The sequence below is a fragment of the Dendropsophus ebraccatus genome, chromosome 2 (assembly GCF_027789765.1).
Source record: "Dendropsophus ebraccatus isolate aDenEbr1 chromosome 2, aDenEbr1.pat, whole genome shotgun sequence".
Lineage (NCBI taxonomy): Eukaryota > Metazoa > Chordata > Amphibia > Anura > Hylidae > Dendropsophus > Dendropsophus ebraccatus.
The window spans coordinates 102,317,085-102,338,291 of NC_091455.1; the positions used below are offsets into that span (position 1 = coordinate 102,317,085).

Consider the following 21,207-nt stretch of genomic DNA (forward strand, 5'->3'; position numbering starts at 1 on the left):
ACTCCTTGCTGAGGATACTGTCACTGGCCAATCCGTGCTAAGGATACTGTCCCTGGGCCTCACCGTGCTGGGGATACTGTCACTGGTCACTCCTTGCTGAGGATAATGTTAGCGGCCACTCCTCGCTGAGGATAATGTTAGTGGCCAGTCCTTGCTGAGGATACTGTCACTGGCCACTCCTTGCTGAGGATACTGTCACTGGCCACTCCTTGCTGAGGATACTGTCCCTGGCCACTCCTTGCTGAGTATACTGTCCCTGGCCATTCCTTGCTAAGGATACTGTCACTGGCCACTCCTTGCTGAGGATACTGTCACTGGCCACTCCTTGCTGCGTATACTGTCACTGGCCATTCCTTGCTGAGGGTACTGTCACTGGCCATTCCTTGCTGAGGGTACTGTCACTGGCCATTCCTTGCTGAGGGTACTGTCACTGGCCACTCCTTGCTGAGGATACTGTCACTGTCCACTCCTTTCTGGGTATACTGTCACTGGCCACTCCTTGCTGGGTATACTGTCACTGGCCACTCCTTGCTGGGTATACTGTCACTGGCCATTCCTTGCTGAGGATACTGTCAATGGCCACTCCTTGCTGAGGATACTGTCACTGGCCACTCCTTGCTGAGGATACTGTCACTGGCCAATCCGTGCTGAGGATACTGTCACTGGCCACTCCGTGCTCAGGATACTACCACTGGCCACCCCTTCCTGAGGATACTGTCCCTGTCCAATCCTTGCTGAGTATACTGTCACTGGCCATTCCTTGCTGAGGATACTGTCACTGGCCACTCCTTGCTGAGGATACTGTACCTGGCCAATCCTTGCTGAGTATACTGTCACTGGCCATTCCTTGCTGAGGATACTGTCACTGGCCACTCCTTGCTGAGAATACTGTCACTGGCCAATCCTTGCAGGGTATACTGTCACTGGCCATTCCTTGCTGAGGGTACTGTCACTGGCCATTCCTTGCTGAGGGTATTGTCACTGGCCATTCCTTGCTGAAGGTACTGTCACTGGCCATTCCTTGCTGAGGATACTGTCACTGTCCACTCCTTTCTGGGGATACTGTCACTGGCCATTCCTTGCTGAGGATACTGTCACTGGCCATTCCTTGCTGAGGATATTGTCACTGGCCATTCCTTGCTAAAGGGGAATGTCACTGGCCATTCCTTGCTGAGGGTACTGTCACTGGCCATTCCTTGCTGAGGATACTGTCACTGTTCACTCCTTTCTGGGGATACTGTCACTGGCCAGTCCTTGCTGAGGATACTGTCACTGGCCAGTCCTTGCTGAGGATACTGTCACTGGCCAGTCCTTGCTGAGGATACTGTCACTGGCCACTCCGTGCTCAGGATACTATCACTGGCCACTCCTTGCTGAGGATACTGTCCCTGGCTAATCCTTGCTGAGTATACTGTCACTGGCCAATCCTTGCTGAGTATACTGTCACTGGCCACTCCTTGCTGAGGATACTGTCCCTGGCCAATCCTTGCTGAGTATACTGTCACTGGCCATTCCTTGCTGAGGATACTGTCACTGGCCACTCCTTGCTGAGGATACTGTCACTGGCCAATCCTTGCTGAGCATACTGTCACTGGCCACTCCTTGCTTAGGATACTGTCACTGGCCATTCCTTGCTGAGGATACTGTCACTGGCCATTCCTTGCTGAGGATACTGTCACTGGCCAATCCGTGCTGAGCGTACTGTCACTGGCCACTCCTTGCTGAGGATACTGTCACTGGCCATTCCTTGCTGAGGGTACTGTAACTGGCCATTCCTTGCTGAGGATACTGTCACTGGCCAATCCGTGCTGAGCGTACTGTCACTGGCCACTCCTTGCTGAGGATACTGTCACTGGCCATTCCTTGCTGAGGGTACTGTAACTGGCCATTCCTTGCTGAGGGTACTGTCACTGGCCATTCCTTGCTGAGGATACTGTCACTGGCCACTCCTTTCTGGGTATACTGTCACTGGCCACTCCTTGCTGAGGATACTGTCACTGGCCACTCCGTGCTGAGGATACTGTCACTGGCCAATCCGTGCTGAGGATACTGTCACTGGCCAATCCGTGCTGAGGATACTGTCACTGGCCAATCCGTGCTGAGGATACTGTCACTGGCCACTCTGTGCTCAGGATACTGTCACTGGCCATTCCTTGCTGAGGGTACTGTCACTGGCCAATCCGTGCTGAGGATACTGTCACTGGCCAATCCGTGCTGAGGATACTGTCACTGGCCAATCCGTGCTGAGGATACTGTCACTGGCCACTCTGTGCTCAGGATACTGTCACTGGCCACTCCCTACTGAGGATACTGTCACTGGCCAATCCGTGCTGAGGATACTGTCCCTGGGCCTCACCGTGCTGGGGATACTGTCACTGGTCACTCCTTGCTGAGGATAATGTTAGCGGCCACTCCTTGCTGAGGATAATGTTAGTGGCCACTCCGTGCTGAGGATACTGTCACTGGCCACTCCCAAGTGGAAATGGCTTATATCAGATAGACTACGTTTGTCAGGTCTTCCTTTACCAGCAGGATGGTGCAACTCCACATTTTTATTTAGACATCTGCAGACACCTGAATGAAACTCTTCGATTCTTCAATGTCGTGCTGGCCTCCAAGAAAGCCAGAACTATCACCCTTCAAACTGTTTCTGTGGGGCTACATCAGTGTATCATAGTATTCACCAACAGCCATTTCCTTGGTGTACTCAGGGGCATACAGTGATAAATCTGCTACTAAATGTGCCATAACTGCTAGTATTCCATCAAGAGTATTCTTACAAGAGCTTTTACATTGATTGTCTACATTACAGATATCTGCAGAAATAGTTTACAGGCATACAACAAAAAAACATACAAGTACATCCAACAAATTAACAACCATAAATACATACGTCAAGAATTCTCTACTTTAGATTTGGCAGCATCCCACTACTAATCTTCAATGCTTATTCTGTAACAGTGGACCCCCATCTACCACCTGCAGTTTATAATAATGATATCTTATATGGCAGGACCATATGGGCCCCTCTGAGACCAGGGTTCGGGTTCAACTGCTTATTCAGCAATGCCTATAGCTACACTCCTGGAAATTAGGGCGTTCGAACTCTGCAATGAGAAATTATAACAGGAAGGAAAGTCCGCCATATTGCAATATAGACAAGAATAATCTGATATAATCTGTTTAGTTATGCTCTGCCAAGACAATCCACAATGAAAAGAAAAATGGTTGTTAGGCAGTGTATACACACTAGCAACTAGACTGTCAGACATACTGTTACTCTGCTGTGTAAAACAGGACTGGCACTGTGATCAGGAAAAGTAAGTTTACAGCTGCCACACCATGCCATTCCTTATCTCTAACATTTTTCTAAAAATGAGTCTGGGTGAAGACCCTCTTTAGTTTGCCATACAAGCAGTGTTCTGGAATAATCAGATCTCTTTCTCTTCAGTAATAAAAGATGATGGAAAGTCCCCCTTATCTAAGTCTAACCTTTCTCTGTGACAGTAGGGTAAGGAAAGCTCTTTCATTAGGCAGAATTTTAGAGAGATAAATAATGCTGAAAATGATCGTAACATTAGGTATGTTGTATGTAATATAAGACACAGCAATAGTATATCACATCTTACTTTGACGTTATAATATAAAGTGGAAAATAAGTTATTAAACCATAAACCTTGTGCTTCTATTCCTCAAACCATTAGTGGGGGTGGGAAATGTATAGAGCATTGGGTTTATTACCATAGTGATTATGTCTGTCTAAGGTTTCACAGAGTGATTAACTGGGATATGACTCCTATAACTAAGAGAAGAAGAGAGTACGGGAACAGCTGCTGATTGTTTATTTTCACAGCTTAAAGATGCAATGAAAACATGAGCAGCAATGAAAGACATCATCAAAATTAGTCAACGTGTGAGCGGTCCTATCCAGGGGGGATTCCTGAAAGTCCATCCTTCTGTAAAGTGAATGGCATTTTTATGTGTCCATCAGAGGACAAAGACGGACAGACTTTTACCCACAAGTGCAGCCAAGCTGTGTAAAAAGGCTGAGACATACAAAAGAATTGTTGAGTTGGTGATTATGGATGTAGAACTCTTGTGAGAGACAGATAGACAGCCTCCCTTATGTGCAAAAAAATTGCCTGTATGTGCAAACTACAGCTGTAAAAACAAACAAACAAAAACACTGTTAAGAAAAGAAGTAAGGAGACCATCATGGGATGGGCTCTATGTCCAGCCCTAACCAACAGATAAGCAGTCACCTCTTCTGGAGATATTACATTGTCACACTGTGACACTTCAGACATCAGTTTAAAGCTTTTACAACCATGTCTATGATGCTATTTGTCCAACAAGCTGCAACCTGAAGATCTGTATGATGTCAATGATGCCTCTACTCTATGTGATTCCTCAAGCACACATGATGTCGATAATAGGGGTATTCTAAAATGGCCTATGTCTAGTTACTTTTCCGTTCCCAATATACTAATAAGGGTGTGGGTAGCCTAGGGGGTGGACACCACTGCTCTCTTGAGAACTGATCAGCGGTGACCACCTCTTTGTCTATCCAAGCTTTGGTATAAAAGGCATGTTTATGGAGTAGCAACTTAACATGGATCACATAGGTGGAAAGTACCTTTATGTGAGACATAAAAAGACACATAAAGCTTATGGTTGCTGCAATATGGATTAATACCAGTACTATAGCTTGTATAGAACTATAATCTGTTTGTGTGCATAAGCCCTTCAGAAGGTTAGACAAATCTAACCTGTTAATACTGTAGCTCCTTATTGCACATGGGGTGCTGAGGATGAAGATAAAATTCCTATCTTTATCCTCTGTGCCATCTCTGTGCAGTCTGAAATTTATACCTTTGTCTAATAGGGCCATTTGGAGATCTGGGGGCGAGGCTATGACCTCCAGAGCACTGATCCAGTTGGCCCACTTCACTGATAATTGTTAGAAGAGAAGGACCTTAGCCCTGCCCCCAGTGCTCTAAACAGCACTTCTAGACAGAGGATCAAACTTCAAACTGGCACAGAGGATGAAGGTAAGAGACTTCATCCTTAGCGCCCCATGCTCCATAAGGAGCTGTCAGCAGGTTAGATTTGTTGACCTGCTGATAGTTTCCATTTAAAGGTAAAGTGATCTGTACAGCATTACAGCCAAAGGTAACACCAGTAAAAAGCACCAGTATAAGGCAATAGAAGATTCCTGCAGAGTGAACTGTTCAAAGGTCACAGAGTATGCTCAGTAATATTTTACATTCATCTCAAGAGAACACGTTCTGTCTGTTTTCATCTATGCCCATATCTACGCTGTAAAGCATATCACTAAATTCTTATAAACAGCTTGAGCAAGATAGCAGCCCCAATAAAAATTAAATTACAAAAAAATTAAATAACAGAAAATAGAATGCATGCCCTTCTGAACAAGCACAAACAAGCACAACAAACAAAGAACTAGCAAATATAAGGACTCGAACTCCTGTCATCAAGCATCTTCCCTCCACTCCGTGCAAAACTGTCATCCACCTAATCAGTGTAGCAACGACTTTTATTTACTGGTTTCAACGTGTTACGTGATCCCCGAGCTAGCAAGTAAAACTTGCAGAACAGAAATCTGCAGAAAAATGTCACATACAAGATTAATGTGAAACTGTACTGGCATGTAACCACCCCCAACCCCTCGGTACCCTGTTGTACAGGTCCCTACACCGTGTCCGGTTCAGGGGTTGGACTTTCTATTGGACCCGGTATTTTGAAGAAAACTAGTTTTATCTCTAAGGCAAAGCGGGAAGTTGATGTGGGGTGACTTAGAGCATCCATGCCTCTCCCCGACTCCATCCAGCCCAGGGGCGTGCTGAAAACAAGGTGGGAGAGATGCCGGTGCTCTAGGCCACACCATATTGACTTCCCACCTCACCTCAGAAATAAAACTATTTTAAAAACACTGGCACCTGGAGAAAGGCCATGAGGACCTGTACAACATGGTAATGGCAGTTTGGGGGTGGGTACAGAATCGCTGTAATAACAGCCCAGATATAGTGCTGCTGCACATATGCACACACACAACACCTTATCCTGAGACGGGCAGATGACAAATGGGTCTAAGAGCCAGTCGAGTCAATAGGCACTTGTTTAAAAGCGTCTTTATGTAGTCTAATTATTGCACATGAAGGGTCCCATGAAGAATTGGAATCACAGGATTTATATGGCAACAGCATAGCAGAGTCTTCTGAAAACTGCAGAATAGCCAGGTTATCTGTTTGATAATAACACTCTGTAAAGGGGCCTTAAAGGGGTTGTGTCATAAAGAAAAACTAGTCTAGTCTATAGTCTAGTATATTTTAAATGTACAAGCATTTCTTAAATGTATCATTTGAGATTTATAGAGTCACTAATGTGCTGCTTTACATCCAGGCATCCACTTTCTTTGGTCACTCATGCTCAGTTCAATCCCAGTGACATGATCTGTCCTATTAGATCTAACAGTTGGTTTTCACTTCACATGGAAACAAGAGGGATTGTGGGAAAGTGTCTGCACTGTTGTACGGCCACAGCAGGGTTACAGAGGAAGCTTCTTTACTAAAAACAGCATATTTGTTCTCTTTTACAAATATGTAGGATTTTACCTTCTTTTCTTTGTGACACAACCCCTTCAAGTTTAACAATCATATTCACAAAGATAGATCTTTCTCTCCAACAAATGGTAAAGCCATATATTCTGCTAATCAATCTGATGGAATTTAGCTATCCAATATGTAAAAAAAAGTGTTATGAATGTAGAAAACTTCTAATTCCACAAATAACTCAATCTATCAAGTTGCATAACCCTTGAAAATCCTCCATGTCCTTCATGGCGGTGATAAACTAATCTAATCAGTTCCACAGATCAGGCATGTCAATCAACACATAAGTCAGGATATAATGATGCCTCTTCATCATCTCAGCATGGGAGAACTGTGGGCAGGTAACCACAGACAATATATATCAGGGAGACCTGCATTTACTGTGTAATAACTCTTTTCTACCTTATAAAAATTAGACTCAGTAAAATTAAAATCTGTCATCCCTAGTAAAATGGTCAGGATTATTCAGGAAGAATAATCAATTTCTAGGCGAATGTATGGTATATTACGAAATAAAGACAGATCCTAAAGGGTTGTCTCCCAAAGACAAACCCATTATCAAATAAAGATAGCCTGACTGACAGCTGATCACCATCAGAGCTTTCTCCTCAGAACCATTCAGTGGATTGCTGATGTTGAAAAGTCACATCTAGCCACTCATTTGTGTAGTAATATATGATGTTCATTCAAAAGAATGGACAACCCCATAATACATGGCATAGTTGGTCCATCTAGTCTTCCCTTTTAGCATGTCCTTTCTTATTATCTTCGGGCAGATACATGCTCATCCCAGGCATGTTTAACTTCAGTCATTGTAAATTTACCTACCACATCTGCAGGAAGGTTGTTCCCTTACAGTGAAGTAATATTTACAACTAACCTTAGATTGTGTCCCCTTGTCCTTGAATTCAGTTTCTACATGTTGTTGACCATGTAGATAGCCGGTGCATACAGAACATTCCACTTCAAATTGCCTGAAACTCCCAGGTTTCGAACCCTGAAAGTGGCAGATATTTGGGGTCTCTGGGAGCACATACACTGCATAATTCAGCATTCAGTAAAAACCTCTGGATCAAGTCTTTTCTTTTTGGAAGCTGAGCCTGAAATCACACATCACACAGACAAGGCCACAGACAGTGGGGTTTTGGGGCCCCCCCCCCCCCCCCCACTGCCAGCTGGCTGCATGCTGTCCTGAATTATTTTACTACTTTGCAGAAGAGGAACATATCTCAATATAATACACAATAAGACTGGGTACACAAAGGAATCTTTATCTTGTGAAATGCTCTGTGGCTAGTCTGAAGCTGTACGATAGGACCCCAGAATTATGTAATACAGGCAAGAATCTCACAACAATAGAAAATGTCTTCTGTACAGGCCTGTAGAGTAGTGTTGAGCGGACTTGCTGAACTGTTTGGATTTGGCAATGTTTTCTCTAAACCAGAACGGCGCTCTTGCCTACCAGGAGAACATTCACATTTTCCCTAGGGCGGCATTCTTCTCTAAACTATGGATGTCAAATGCTGTGCGTCTAGAACATTGCTGAACCTTTACAGTCCGGCAGATCCGCATACCACTACTGCAGAACATGGAATTCAGAGAAAAAGGTCCAGCACTCCAAGGAGATACAATATGAATAATTCTTTATTGCAAAACCAGCATAAAAACGGGAACAGGTAAAGCAGTTGGTACGTTTCAGGGTGCCACAACGCCCTGTTCACAAGTGAATATAGTGCAGATCATGTTACATATAATACCTGCAAAGCACTACACTTTAGACCAGCCCTGATCCCAGCTTTCTTAGCATCCTTTAAACTAACCCTCTAATGCAGGGCAGAAGTTTACCAGCTGTCTCTGTGCAGCATGTTGAGCCACTGGGTGTGATGAGCTGGACAGCTAGGAGGAAGCCGGGCACCAGTGGTAACACTGAGCCACAATCTACCATTATTTTTACAGCAGGAGCTGTAGAGTGAGGGAGCCAATATTGGGTAGTTAGTGAAGCAGATTATGACTTATTCAGAGACGTTTAATTTTAAGCTATTAGCAAAGTCACCAAAAAATCTTAGCTGTTTATTCCAAGAGTAATGTGCACCTTTAGTAGTACAGTTTCTCCCTCTACATAATGTTAGACATCACTACATGACTTGGCTACACCGCAGGAGGAGGAGGAGTGCTTGCTGTTTCCTTCCTACTTTCATGTAAATCAGTGGGTTGCCTTCCTTGAATTGACAAAGATTGTGAAGTATGAGAATACTCATAACTGCTGGGTTGTATCATAAATTTCCTCTTAAGTAGAACTCAGGAAACTGCTATGAAATAAAACTGACCTCTACTTAAGACATGGAGCACTTTAACCATTATATTAAGGAAAGGCATTACGTGCATTGTTATTGCTAAAGCAGGTGTGAATCCCATAAGAGGGAAGGGAAATTCAAGGGAAACTGAATTTGTGTCTGTTATAGGAATACAGATATTCTGATAATATATTATAATATGAGATAGCAATACATAAGTTACTAATCTCACAATTAAAGTCTTCAGATGAAAATGCTGAAGTGTCATGCAAGGAATTGAAAACACAACTGGGATAGCTTAATACCACAAAAAAGATACCCCCTGCAGGTCAGACAGTTTTATATAGCAATGGTGAATTAAATATTTCAGGCTTACAAAATGACTGTTTTATCAAAGGATTCTGGCCTGTATCCTACCTCAACGTAGTCCTTGGCATGACCCCAGTCTCTCTTGGCATCCAGATTTCCAAGGCTGAAACACTCCATCTGTCCGAGGTGAATCTTAGCTACTGAACGGCTAATTTTTCGGGTTACAAAATTTGCCCCTGAAATAAAGATAAAAGATATTGTTAGAACTGTCCCGCCAAGGACTTAATGTCTGGCAGAATACCATTAGTTCTCCACCTCATAGTAATTTCTTTTATTTCTCAGTCCTTCTCTGAAGCCCTCCTCCCCCCTTCAATAACCATGGCATCTCGTTCATCATTTGAGTAAGCTAAGAAGCTTCAATTGCCAGAGTCGCAAGCTCCACTTTCACGTCTTTTCTCTCTAAAACTTCTTAAGCATTCCTAATTCGCTGCTTCAATATTCAATCTAGGCAGAAGGCCAAGGAAAATCAATTGGAATGTCAGTTTATAAACATAAAATGCAAAAGGTTATACAAAGGGAAACACTAGTATGGAAGACAGACATCTAAGACCACCCTAGCTTTAGAAATAAGAACAAGTAGGAATACACTTTTTGACTGTTAATAAAGCAGCTGGTAAAGTCCAGTAAAATATTGCATTTTTTTTCAAGCCTATGAATAATGGAATACTTCAGAGAACGGTGTGTTTTGTCTCTGCATCTTACAGAATAAACAACTGCCAGAAAGGTAAAAAGGTAAAAAGCGTGTCACTGGGTGCAACTACCAAGATTTGCATAGTCACACACAAAAGTTATAGCGTCACTCTCATGATACAAAAAAAAAAGTTGTCTCGTCTGACACTGCATCTCTCTTCTGACGACGTATTTTGGAGAAAGACACCGCTATCAAGGTGGGAGTGCTGCGCCGTGGGGCTGTATCAGTAAAGTAAAGAATGAAACACTTTAGACTCTCCAGGCATTATATTTATACATGATGCCGGGAGGTCTGTGAGTTCACTGTGCAGCTTCACGTCCCATAGGGTCCAGGGATTAAGGAGCATGTGAATGACCCCGTTCTCGTGTCACACAGGTCCTACAAAGTCTGTGCACTATAAGGGAGAAGAGCTGTAGTTATGAGGGTAAGAGTGGGGGCAGGGAAGATCGTTTGGGGGTTGAGGCAGAATTACAGTTTTGGGAGGTAGGGTCAGGTCGACCAGTTTGGGATGAGGGGGGGGGGGGTCGTTCTGGGGTGTGTGGTAGGGGGGCAGTGTGACCAGTCTGGGATATGGGGGGGGGGGCAGAGTGACCAATCTGGGATGGAGGGGGGTGTTATGGTAACCAGTCCGTGGTAAAGCTGGGGCAGGAGGTTTTCAGGGAGACAAGGGTAGGGTGGGAGATGTCTAGAAGTTTTTAAAAATATAAAAAAAAACAAAAAGCTTTAAAATTAAAAAAAGAAAAAAACATATAAGCAAAAAAGGTAAACACAGTTGGCACTGTAATTCAGTCATTGATGATAACGAGGAGACTGCCAGAAAGTTATCTGTATAAAACAGTCTCAGCTTAATATTAAACCTAGGGTCCAACTGAAAACATGCAGGATTTTAGAATATTTTATAATACCGTAAAAGAAAAAATACAAAAAAAAACTTTACCAAAAGTCTTAAAAATATAATTAAGATGAAAACTTGATTTAAACTATATGTCATTTTATAATAACACATTCTCTTTAGGGGATAGTCTGGGAAATTTTTTTTTAAATAGACTGGTGTCAGAAAGTTATACAGATTTGTAAATTACTTATATTAAAAAATCTCCAGCCTTTAAGCCCTTTCTTGCTGCTGTATGTCCTGCAGGGAGTGAAGTTTTATTTCCAGTATAACACAGTGCTCTCTGCCGCCACCTTTTTCTGTGTCAGGAACTGTCCAAAGCAGGAGAGGTTTTCTACGGGGATTTGCTACTGCTCTGCACAGTTCCTGTCACAGAGAGAAGTGGCAGGAGAGAGCACTGTGTCACACTGGAAAGAGTACACCACTTCCTGCAGGACATACAGCAGCTGATAAGTACTGGAAGACTTAATTAATTTGCAAAACTTTCTGACGACAGTTGATTTAAAAACTTTTCTCCCTCCGGAGTACCCCTTTAATGGGCTTTCTAGAAGGTGAGGAAGATAGCACTTTCCCTTACTACCACAAACAGCTGTATGCTATGTGTATTCACGCTGTATCTATGAATAAAGTGGATTTGTTTCTATTCGTCTCAACCTAAACTGAACCCAAAAAGCATACTTTCATCCTAAATCCTACATAACAAGTGGATTTATTCCAGCATTACCTTATACATAAACAAATTAAAATAGCAGCCATTGCCATTTATTATTCTTGCAGGACATTTTGAGATACGCTGCTTGGCTAAATAGGTGTAAGGAACTGCATTTCTGTGCTTAAATGAATATTCTGAAGACAGTGAGCTGCTGCCAGGCAAAATATGCCAAACTCAAAGCAAACAGATGTGCTACTGAATAACTATGCAAAACGAACGTGCCAAACCTATTATATCACTGCACAGACAAGGACTGTTTAAAATGGTGCTAATGGTATTATATATCAAAGGTACATTTTAAACAAACAAAAAGCACAGTTTTATGAGTAAGTGGGATTTAAAGGAAATTAAACTTTTGCTCATAAAAAGTATTTACAGTACCCATGTGCTTACACAATCTACCTGTGTATTTTTCCCTTTGGCAAAAGCCTGGACGTCCAGTTTGTTATACTACATGACGCACCATAAAAAGGCTGGGATCATGTTCCATTGGCAACCAGCACTTGGTGGTTTAATGTATAGTGAGATTTTCTGTGTTGGCTGTCAGTCTGACAGTATGTATCATAAAAACAGCATATATACTAGATGGCCAAGTAGGCTTAGTGAATAAATGGCACCGATAATAGTTACAACATTTTACGTTTTTTAGTACCAAACACAATTGCCAAAAGATTTAGCTACATTTTTTTTGTAAGGGTTGTGTATGTGATGGTTTGTGTTTATTTCTTTGCCTTCTGTACATTATACATTTCCTTGCATGTTCTGATTTATTTCATATCTACCAAGTAACATTTGAAAGTAGACTTGTATTGGTGTATAAACAAAGGCCCTGGCTGTTTAAAGGGATACTCCAGTAAAAAAAAAAAAATCAGAGTAGCTGGTGCCAGAGCTTTGTAATTAAGAAATTAAAAATGTTCTGGTCTTCCAGTACTTAGCAGCTGCTGTATGTCCTGCAGGAAGTGGTGTATTCTTTAAGGCTTCAGATTGCAAAAGCCCAACAAAATGTATCCAATTTTTTTTTATTTATTTTTTTAGCAATGCCTCTCTGGCTGCTTGCAACCTCATTCGAGAGGCATTGTTAAAAAGTGGAAGGCATTAACATTGCTGGGTTTTTCTGTCCAGGGGAATGTCCCATTGGCCTTTTTTTTATATTTTAAAAAAAATATTTCTCTCAATCATTAAAAACAATCAATACAAAAGACATACAATCCAAAAGGTTATATAGGGGACACTGCCCCTGCCATATCCAAGCGGTAAAAACCCCAAGCTATGTGTACATTAAACAAGTTTCTGAAAATCCCGCACCCCCCACCCTATACCCACTCTCACCCGAGATGGGGGGAAAAGAAAGAAGAAAAAAAAAGGGAAAATTTTAACCATCAAAGTTCTAACTCAAATATTGCCGGCAGATGCTAGAAAAGCAGAGTTCTCATTCATGCTTCAACCATGCTCACCACTATTTAATAATCTGTCGGTGTTTTTGGTGTCCCATTGGCTTTTAGGGCCAATTTGTATATCACACTGGATGGATGCACAGAATTAGGCTATGTTCAAAAAATAAAAATAAAAGCATAGCACAAATATATGAATAATACAGCAGCATTTTCAGTCTATGGGAAAAGGACAATCGGCACACACACAATAAAGAAAGCAAGCCATAATTGGGTACAGGTAGAAAAATTATTAACATGTTCATTATTTACAACCAGTTTTTGCATTTTGTTTTTACCTGTTCACACACAGTTTATTTTCTCTCATTAATTATTTTCACATCATGATCATATTTTACTGTATTGTGAGTGTCAGAAGCACTACGGAGCCATGGCCTAAAAGTTCCTTACAATAGAGTCCACAGTGAAAGGAAAACTGCATAAAACCTCAAGTATATACCTCTATATGTGTGTTTACTTAACAGAACATTATGGAGTAAAGCAATAGTACAGATTGCTGTATTAAAAAAAAAACAGGATTTTCATAACAATAATCATTATGATAGCTAGCAAAGGCATCAAAGTTGCATTATGATGTATAGGTGAGCTGACTGCAGGAGCATTGGGCCATGTAGGCAATTTAGGGGTTTTTCCAGGATTCGAACAGCATAACTCCCTTCTTCCTAAAACAGCGCTGCTCTTGTCCTTAGTTTGTGCGTGGTTAGAGATGAGCGAACCGGGTTCGGGTTCGAGTCGATCCGAACCCGAACGTTCGGTATTTGATTAGCGGGGGCTGCTGAACTTGGATAAAGCTCTAAGGTTGTCTGGAAAACGTGGATACAGCCAATGACTATATCCACGTTTTCCACATAGCCTTAGGACTTTATCCAACTTCAGCAGCCACCGCTAATCAAATGCCGAACGTTCGAGTTCGGATGGACTCGAGCATGCTCGAGGTTCGCTCATCTCTATGCTGTATTGCAACTCAATTCCACTGGTGTAAATTGAACTGAGATGTAATGCTTTTCGTATCCCAGATAACTTCTTTAAGTTATCTTTTTAGAGACTACATTATACTTCTTTACTTTAAATTGTAATTCACTGTGCAAAGTTTTTGTCCATTTTAAAAAAAAAACATTTTCCACTTTCAACAGGAAAACATAATGGGCCACATGTATCATCCGGCGAACGGATGATTTTCGGCGGAAAGTGCCGATTTGCGTATTTTTTTAAACGCAAATGGCCGATTTGCGAATAAAATATTCGCAAATCGGCACTTTCCGCCGAGTACGCCAGGGGGCGGAAAGGGGCGGAAAGTGGGCGGAACGGAGGGTGCGGACTCAGAGTCCGCGCGATTTATCATCCGTTCCGCCAAAATGTACGCCGAAAACCTACTCCAGTCCTCAGCTGGCGTAGGTTTTCGGCGGTGCGCAACGGCGCGCACGGGATTTATGTAGAGGCAGTCCGCCTCTACATAAATCTCCGTAGCGCCGGAGCTGCGGGGGCATTTTTACGTCCGGCGTAAAAAACGCCGGACTTAATAAATGCCTCCCAATGTGATTGTGATCTGATGAATCTAGCTAAAAGGCTATGTTCACGCACTGATGTTTTGCTGCTATCTTTTTGGAAGCTGCAAATTATCATCATAATCATTATTGACAGCCATTCGAAAAGATAGCCACAAAACGCTCATTTTGTTAAAACGGCCTAAAATGTAGAATTTGATTCCGTTAGTTGGACAGATCTAGTGGATATTTCAATCATTACAAAAGGCTTGATGTGAAGCTGTGGTAGATTGTGAAAACTTTAGGGCTACAGCGAGTCAGAATGCCCTACTGTGTTATATTATTTAATACATGAAATTGCCAATTATATGTGGTCTGGGTACACATCTGCATTGTGAAACCAATATGGCAGAAAAACTGAATTCAAGCGGTGATGGATCCATGAAATGACTGACCTCTAATGACTTACAAGGAGGTCAGTTTGGAGCCCATCTTTTTGACAATAGTCATATAAAAGGAACTGTGATGACTGCTTCAAATAAAATTAAAATCCCCTAATGCAGATGTGAAAAGAGCCTAATAGTGCAAATTGCACTTTCCCCCTAAACCTAGAAATATTTAAACATTAGGTGTCAGTATGGTTTCAATGTATGTATTACAATTATTAATGTAACAAATGCTCTGAGAATGATGACAGACTCAATATCTGAGATATATTAGACTTTAACATATAAAAATTGGTTTAATTGTGTGCAAGTTAAAATCATGAATAGCCACATCTATTTAAATAAGGTCATGCATATTTGTGGTCTTCTAGGAATGGAACTCAACAGCCCAATTGTAACTTATGGTTACAGCTGCTCAGCAATAAAATTCTTAACAAATTACTTTTTCTGTGCACATTTTTTAAAAGCGCACATTTGCCATATAAACTGTACAGCACAATCTCCATGATATTTTGTTAACAGAAATTTCCTAAAAACAGTACAAAATACTGAAGTGAAGTTGGTATATAAGTTGGTATATATGTTACAGTAGAAGTGGATGGTCAGAGAACGTAAACCATTACTAGGTAATGTCTACCATGACTCAATTGATTTGATTTGTCTCATAAACCTAAGAAAAAAAGATGTTAACTACAATACAGATGAGCCTGATGATGAAATATACCCAAAGTCTCATTTACTTAAAGTGTCACTGTTGTTTAATTTTTTTGCAGAAATCAATAGTACAAGCGATTTTGAGAAACGTTGTAATTGGGTTTATTAGCCAAAAAATTCATTTTTATCATGAAAAAGCAGTTTGACGCTCTCCCCCGTCTTCATGGTTCTCTTATGGAGAGGGAAGGGGTTGAGGGAGATGAGGCACCAAAACAGGACAACAAAGAGTTAATTTACAGCTACAGCACCAGGCTATCTCCACTGAAGTCAGCACTGACCTCTGAATATGGCTGTCCCACAGGTCCCGCTGTGTAATCCTTTGTTCTCTGCTCTCTGCTCCCTCCTCCCCTCTCCATAGAACAGACAGGGCCCGACTGATGTAAAAGAGTCGAGATTTCCCGATAGTGAGCAATGGATGAGAGAGAGGGGGGGGGGGGGACCTGGGAAAAGTCTTTTTGAATGCAGATAATGGCATATTTGCCTTTTAAACCCAATTACAAAGTTCCTTAAAATTCTGCAAAAAAAAACAAAAAAAAAACGACAGTGACACTTTAAAAAGAAATGCATATGCCAAAACAAAAGAAAACCTAACATTTTAATCATGTCCCCTAGGTCCCACTGCCACGGGACCAGTATATAGATAGTAAACAAGGTAGGTAACAACAGAGTTGTTCATTAAAATATAGTATAGTGCAAATTTATTCTAGCTCCAGAACCATCAAGACAGGGCAGCATTTGGAAGCCTCAAAATTCTTTGGGAAACATATGAATAGAGTAACTAATAGGGAGTCTATCCGCTAAAGCAGCTGAAGAGGACTTGTTCAGGAATGGTTTGAAGAAGAAACATGACAAAGACAAGGTGTTGACTCGGCCTAAAATTCCCCAGATCTCAATCTGATCAAGCATCTGTGGAATGTGCTAGAAAAACAATTTGAATCCATAGAGGTCCCACCTCACTTTTTAGAATGGGAAATATATCAGTGGTTTCTATGTAGATTTGGGTGAAAAACTGACAATTGTTTGAGCATTTGCTTACTTTTACAAAAATGTGCAATTTTTCCAGTCTTTTCTACAAAAACTGCAAAACAAATGTAAAAATATTGATAAATGTCCCCGCTCCCTCAAATGTTCTATAATAAACAGGAACAAGCTGTAGCTTATGTATATAAATGGTGTCATGGTGAAAATGTTGAACGGTCCATTATACAGTATGCAAGAGTAACAGAACTGAAGAAGTCTCTAAAAATTCTCTAAAATTGGGACCAGATCCTAAAGTTGCTGAGCAAGTTATGTATTGAATGTTTATTTATCCTTATCATTAGAATGCACAACATTCTCAATAAAATTTTGTAGAGAGAAGATTTAGTGTGCACTTTTATTAATGCTGTTAATGTAGAAAGAAGTGAATAAAATATTACATATACATTCTTTTGACATATAGTTGCTGATTTACCATGAACCACATATGAACTCAAGCAAGTCACTATTTCCACCACCCCAATCTGCTTCTGCTCACATGGCAAACGTTGGCTTCCCTGTAGAGACCTGGCTCACTTCAGATTGGGCGTAGTAAGAAAAGACACTGAGAATGTCATGGTTGACCGACTAGACTACAGAGATCAGAGAGATTATGCTTCATTTGCTCACCAGGTCTTGCCAAAAGCAACACGTTTTAACTGCAGGTACTCATATCCAATAAGCATGTATAAAGGAATGTTAAGGCTCAAAAGAGCCATTCATAAGGAAGATGTGTTAGGGATATCTACTGTACCACCCTTAAGCAATGGCTCATTTTTAAACACACACTTTAAAACACTGTATAAAACTTCAAAGAATAAACCTCAAGATACTTCCAAAGAAAAACGTGTTCACCCAAAATAGTGAGAACAACAATATCCTTCTCCTGCCATTGTAAAAATGTATAATGCTGGGCATGGGGCATGATTTTGGAAACAGGAGAGTGGGAGAGTTATGATGTAACCCACAGCATTATGCAAAGGCTTGAGTACTCCTTGTCAAATTACATGTTATGTTGATTTTTTTTTCTTTTGTGGAAAGAAGTTAACGCAACTACAGAACAGAAGAACGTTAAACATAACATTTTTCAGAGAAAGTGAAACTCTATGAGCTGAGTGTACTATTTCAACTCAGTTTCAATAAGGTGAATGTAGCTAAGCTTAGTGTGTGAATCCAATGTTACTCCACTTCCTGACCTTCAGACTGGGCATAGAGTGATGCAACTGCACTCTAGGTGGTATAGTCGCCCATGCACCTGTATAACGTCCAGCTGATTTTGTGCATGGATTCTACTAATTAGACTTGGACTCACAAAACACTTTGGAAGTAGAACAAGCTGGCTTGACACCGTACTAATAAAAAGTATAATTATGTCTGGCCAGATCCAGGCTGAAGATTGGGCAGAAACGTACCACTGGATTTAAATTTGAAACAACAGCTAAAGCCAATGGAAAATTACGAAATTAACTATAATAGAAAAACAATATTTTGTATGTGCAAACAAGTTTAAATACTTTATAATCTATCGTAGATAAGTAAACAGACAAAAGCCTAAGGGTGCTCCTCTGTCATCTTACCTAGAAGGCTTGCCACTAATTTGTGATGATGTGGGTTCACTCAAACCCAAACTTTCTGTAAGTTCACTCATCGCTAGTTACGGACACACTTGCACTATGGTGGGGGAGTGAGTTACACAAACTCAAAGAGTGGAAGGGTCAAGGAAGGGAGCTCGCATAGGCTGGAAACAGAATGCAGAAATGGCAGTTTGCAGGGAAGAATCGAACAGGGCATAAACAGAGAAAAAGCAAGCTGCAGAGGCAGTTGAAGCAAAGGCAAGCAAATTTTTTGAAAGAGCTACAAAGAAAAGGCTTGTGCATTATAATAAGTAAAGGGCAGAAATAAATAAATACTTTTTCGAAAAGTGTAAATAGCCTTTAAGCGTAAAGATGAGGTGACCACACCAAATGGATTGCGGTACATGACTTATCTTGGCTTTAAGTTAGCAAAATCAGGTTGTATTGTATTTAAGTGTTAAGGTTCCTACTTAGTAATACACTGAAATCATATAAAATACCACCACTTTAAGAATACAATTATCTAGATCAGTGTTGCAAAGAATTTCATGCTCCCTTTAATCCCACTTCTTTGAGTTGACCAAATCTAAGGAAGACCATTCTTCCATTTTTGTAACTACCTGTAGCGATTTTATTATAATATAATATATTGGTGCAGCTCACAATTATCGCTGTATAGGTCGAGGTTAAACTAAAAAATGCCCTTACCTAGAAAGGAGCGAGTGAGGAAATCGGAAGTACATAAAGTTTTTTTTAGTCCTCTAAACCACAACAGTCCTATCTTACCAGTTGAAATGGTTACCTGTTCAGGTCGTAAACATATACTAATCTGGCCAAGATTTGGACAGTAATAAATTAATTTAATATAATCATAAATAGCGCATGATATAAATATTCATCAACAGAAGATAAAAACATATATACGCATTCCTATAGTTATCAAAAATGAGGATTAATACATGGAACATTAAATAAATGCACATAAAGGTTCAATACACAGATAAATAAATAAATAGAAATAAAAAATAAAAAATAAAAAATAAACAATAGAAAAATGAGTCAAAAAAAAAAAAAAAAAAAAAAAAGGGTCTCTTTAAAATGAGCGGTACCGCTGGGTGCCGGCCGGTTGCGAAGTAATATTGCTTATACCTTTAATTGTAAGCTACTAATTCCACTCTAGTTGCAGTTCAGTTTAGAGGGTGGTCTTGGACTTGTAGTCCTTCCAGGTACATATCAAGACTCGGACTGATAGTCTTTTTTAACGTGTTTTACAGACACCCTTTTAGACTAATAGTCCTCCCGAGTCATCAAAGTATGGTCTGCTTTGTTAGATCAGTAATGATATTTTACGCAAACAGTGATATCAGACACAAACTTATGGCGTTTGTAGCGCCTCTCACCCGTCCCGAGGTGGCTGGTGGTATCGCTTCTTCCCTCTCTGCTATCAGCTCGCAACGGCCGAATGAGGTTAGCGGCTAGTGTAGCGATCCCGCAGCGCGTCCTCGTGGTTCTGAGGATACATTCGCGCGCGATGGTACAGCCTCGATCTCGTCACAGATGACTCCGTCCGGGACAGGGTGGTAAAGATGGTTGTGGTATTCCAAATGGCAAGTGTCCAGATGGTACAATACAATCGGGGGGCCCCCCAGAGGGACAATGGGTCAAGAGTAGGTCCCAAAAAAAGGGAAAAGAAAAGAAAAATAAAAAATAATAATAATAATAAAAAAAAAAATGTTCGGTTTAAAATCACAATAACTAATCTGATGTAGCATTAGTCTGTATAATTTCCATACGCGTTTCAAGGTTCTCAATGTTTAACCTCTTCGTCAGTGGCGATGATGCTAGATTTTATGCTGATGCTGATTTTATTATATATGCTGCCATTAGTTGTAATCTAAATGTATCTTTTTTTGCTTCAACTGGCACATAATTTAATTTAAAAGTACCCATTTGTATCCTTTGGGATGGAAGAACCCCGAGGCATGGGTGTTAAACAATACAGTCTATGTAAAGCTTAGTCTAACCTCGTGTTATGCCTTAAACAGAATGGTCTCCATGATATAGTCAATGCAACAACTCACATGCTACTGTGACTTCTACAACTATGAAGAAAATACACTTGTGAGCCTTTAAATAATCCTACGTAAAACCAATACATTCTTTAATAAGTTTAGATTGCTACACATATACATTTCCCTTTATTATTAATAAATTTGTTTTATTCAGGTGTAGGTTTTATTCTTAGCAATCAACATCTATCTAGCAATGATTTCACTACTGATTTCAGAATTTCATGATATGACCACCATTATGTCATATAATGACATAGATCGATGAGATAGGCACTTGATTGCTTCCGGCTGCTGCAGCCAGAAGCAACCGAATGCTGAGTTGGGATCAGCTCCATTACGGCACAGACCCCGGATGGTAAAGGATGTGTGGATATCTCCACTGGGACAACGTCCCGGAAGAGCGATTCACCCCACTAGACGCCAGGGAACAGCTCCGGAAGGTAATCTGATGCAGCTGTCAACTTTCACAGCTGCATCTGATTACCTGATTAGCAGGCACGGCGATCGGACCGTGCCCGCTAATAGCCGCGGCCCTGGGCTACATGCGGCACCCGGGACCGCGGCCCCGCTCTGAACTCCCTTAACGACCGCAGGACGTAAATATACGCCCACGGTCGTTAAGGGGTTAAATTAACGTTATACATAGGCCAAACATAGGTCTGTGCTCCCTGAATGCCGATATTTGGTCTTTTCTCAAACACAGCAAGAGATGTTCGGTGTCCCTTCAGTGCCCTGTGTCCCTCAGTGTCCCCCTGCCGTCATCCTCTCCAGCAGCCACAGTCTGCACAGCTCTCGGAGTTGGGTCATCACTATTTTATCCAGGAAGTGAAGCCTTGATGCAGTAGTAAGTGCATTTAAA

At 41.1% G+C, this 21,207-nt stretch overlaps 1 protein-coding gene across 2 annotated transcripts in view; it reads right to left on the reverse strand.

Moving 5' to 3' along the window:
* The window catches only part of GMDS (GDP-mannose 4,6-dehydratase), a 519,699-nt gene that overhangs the window by 297,689 nt on the left and 200,803 nt on the right, over positions 1–21,207 (reverse strand). For both annotated transcript variants that reach the window (XM_069960220.1, XM_069960219.1), the window contains exon 8: positions 9,344–9,471. In XM_069960220.1, coding sequence (XP_069816321.1) covers positions 9,344–9,471 — 128 coding nt within the window. The remainder of the gene's footprint in view (positions 1–9,343; positions 9,472–21,207) is intronic.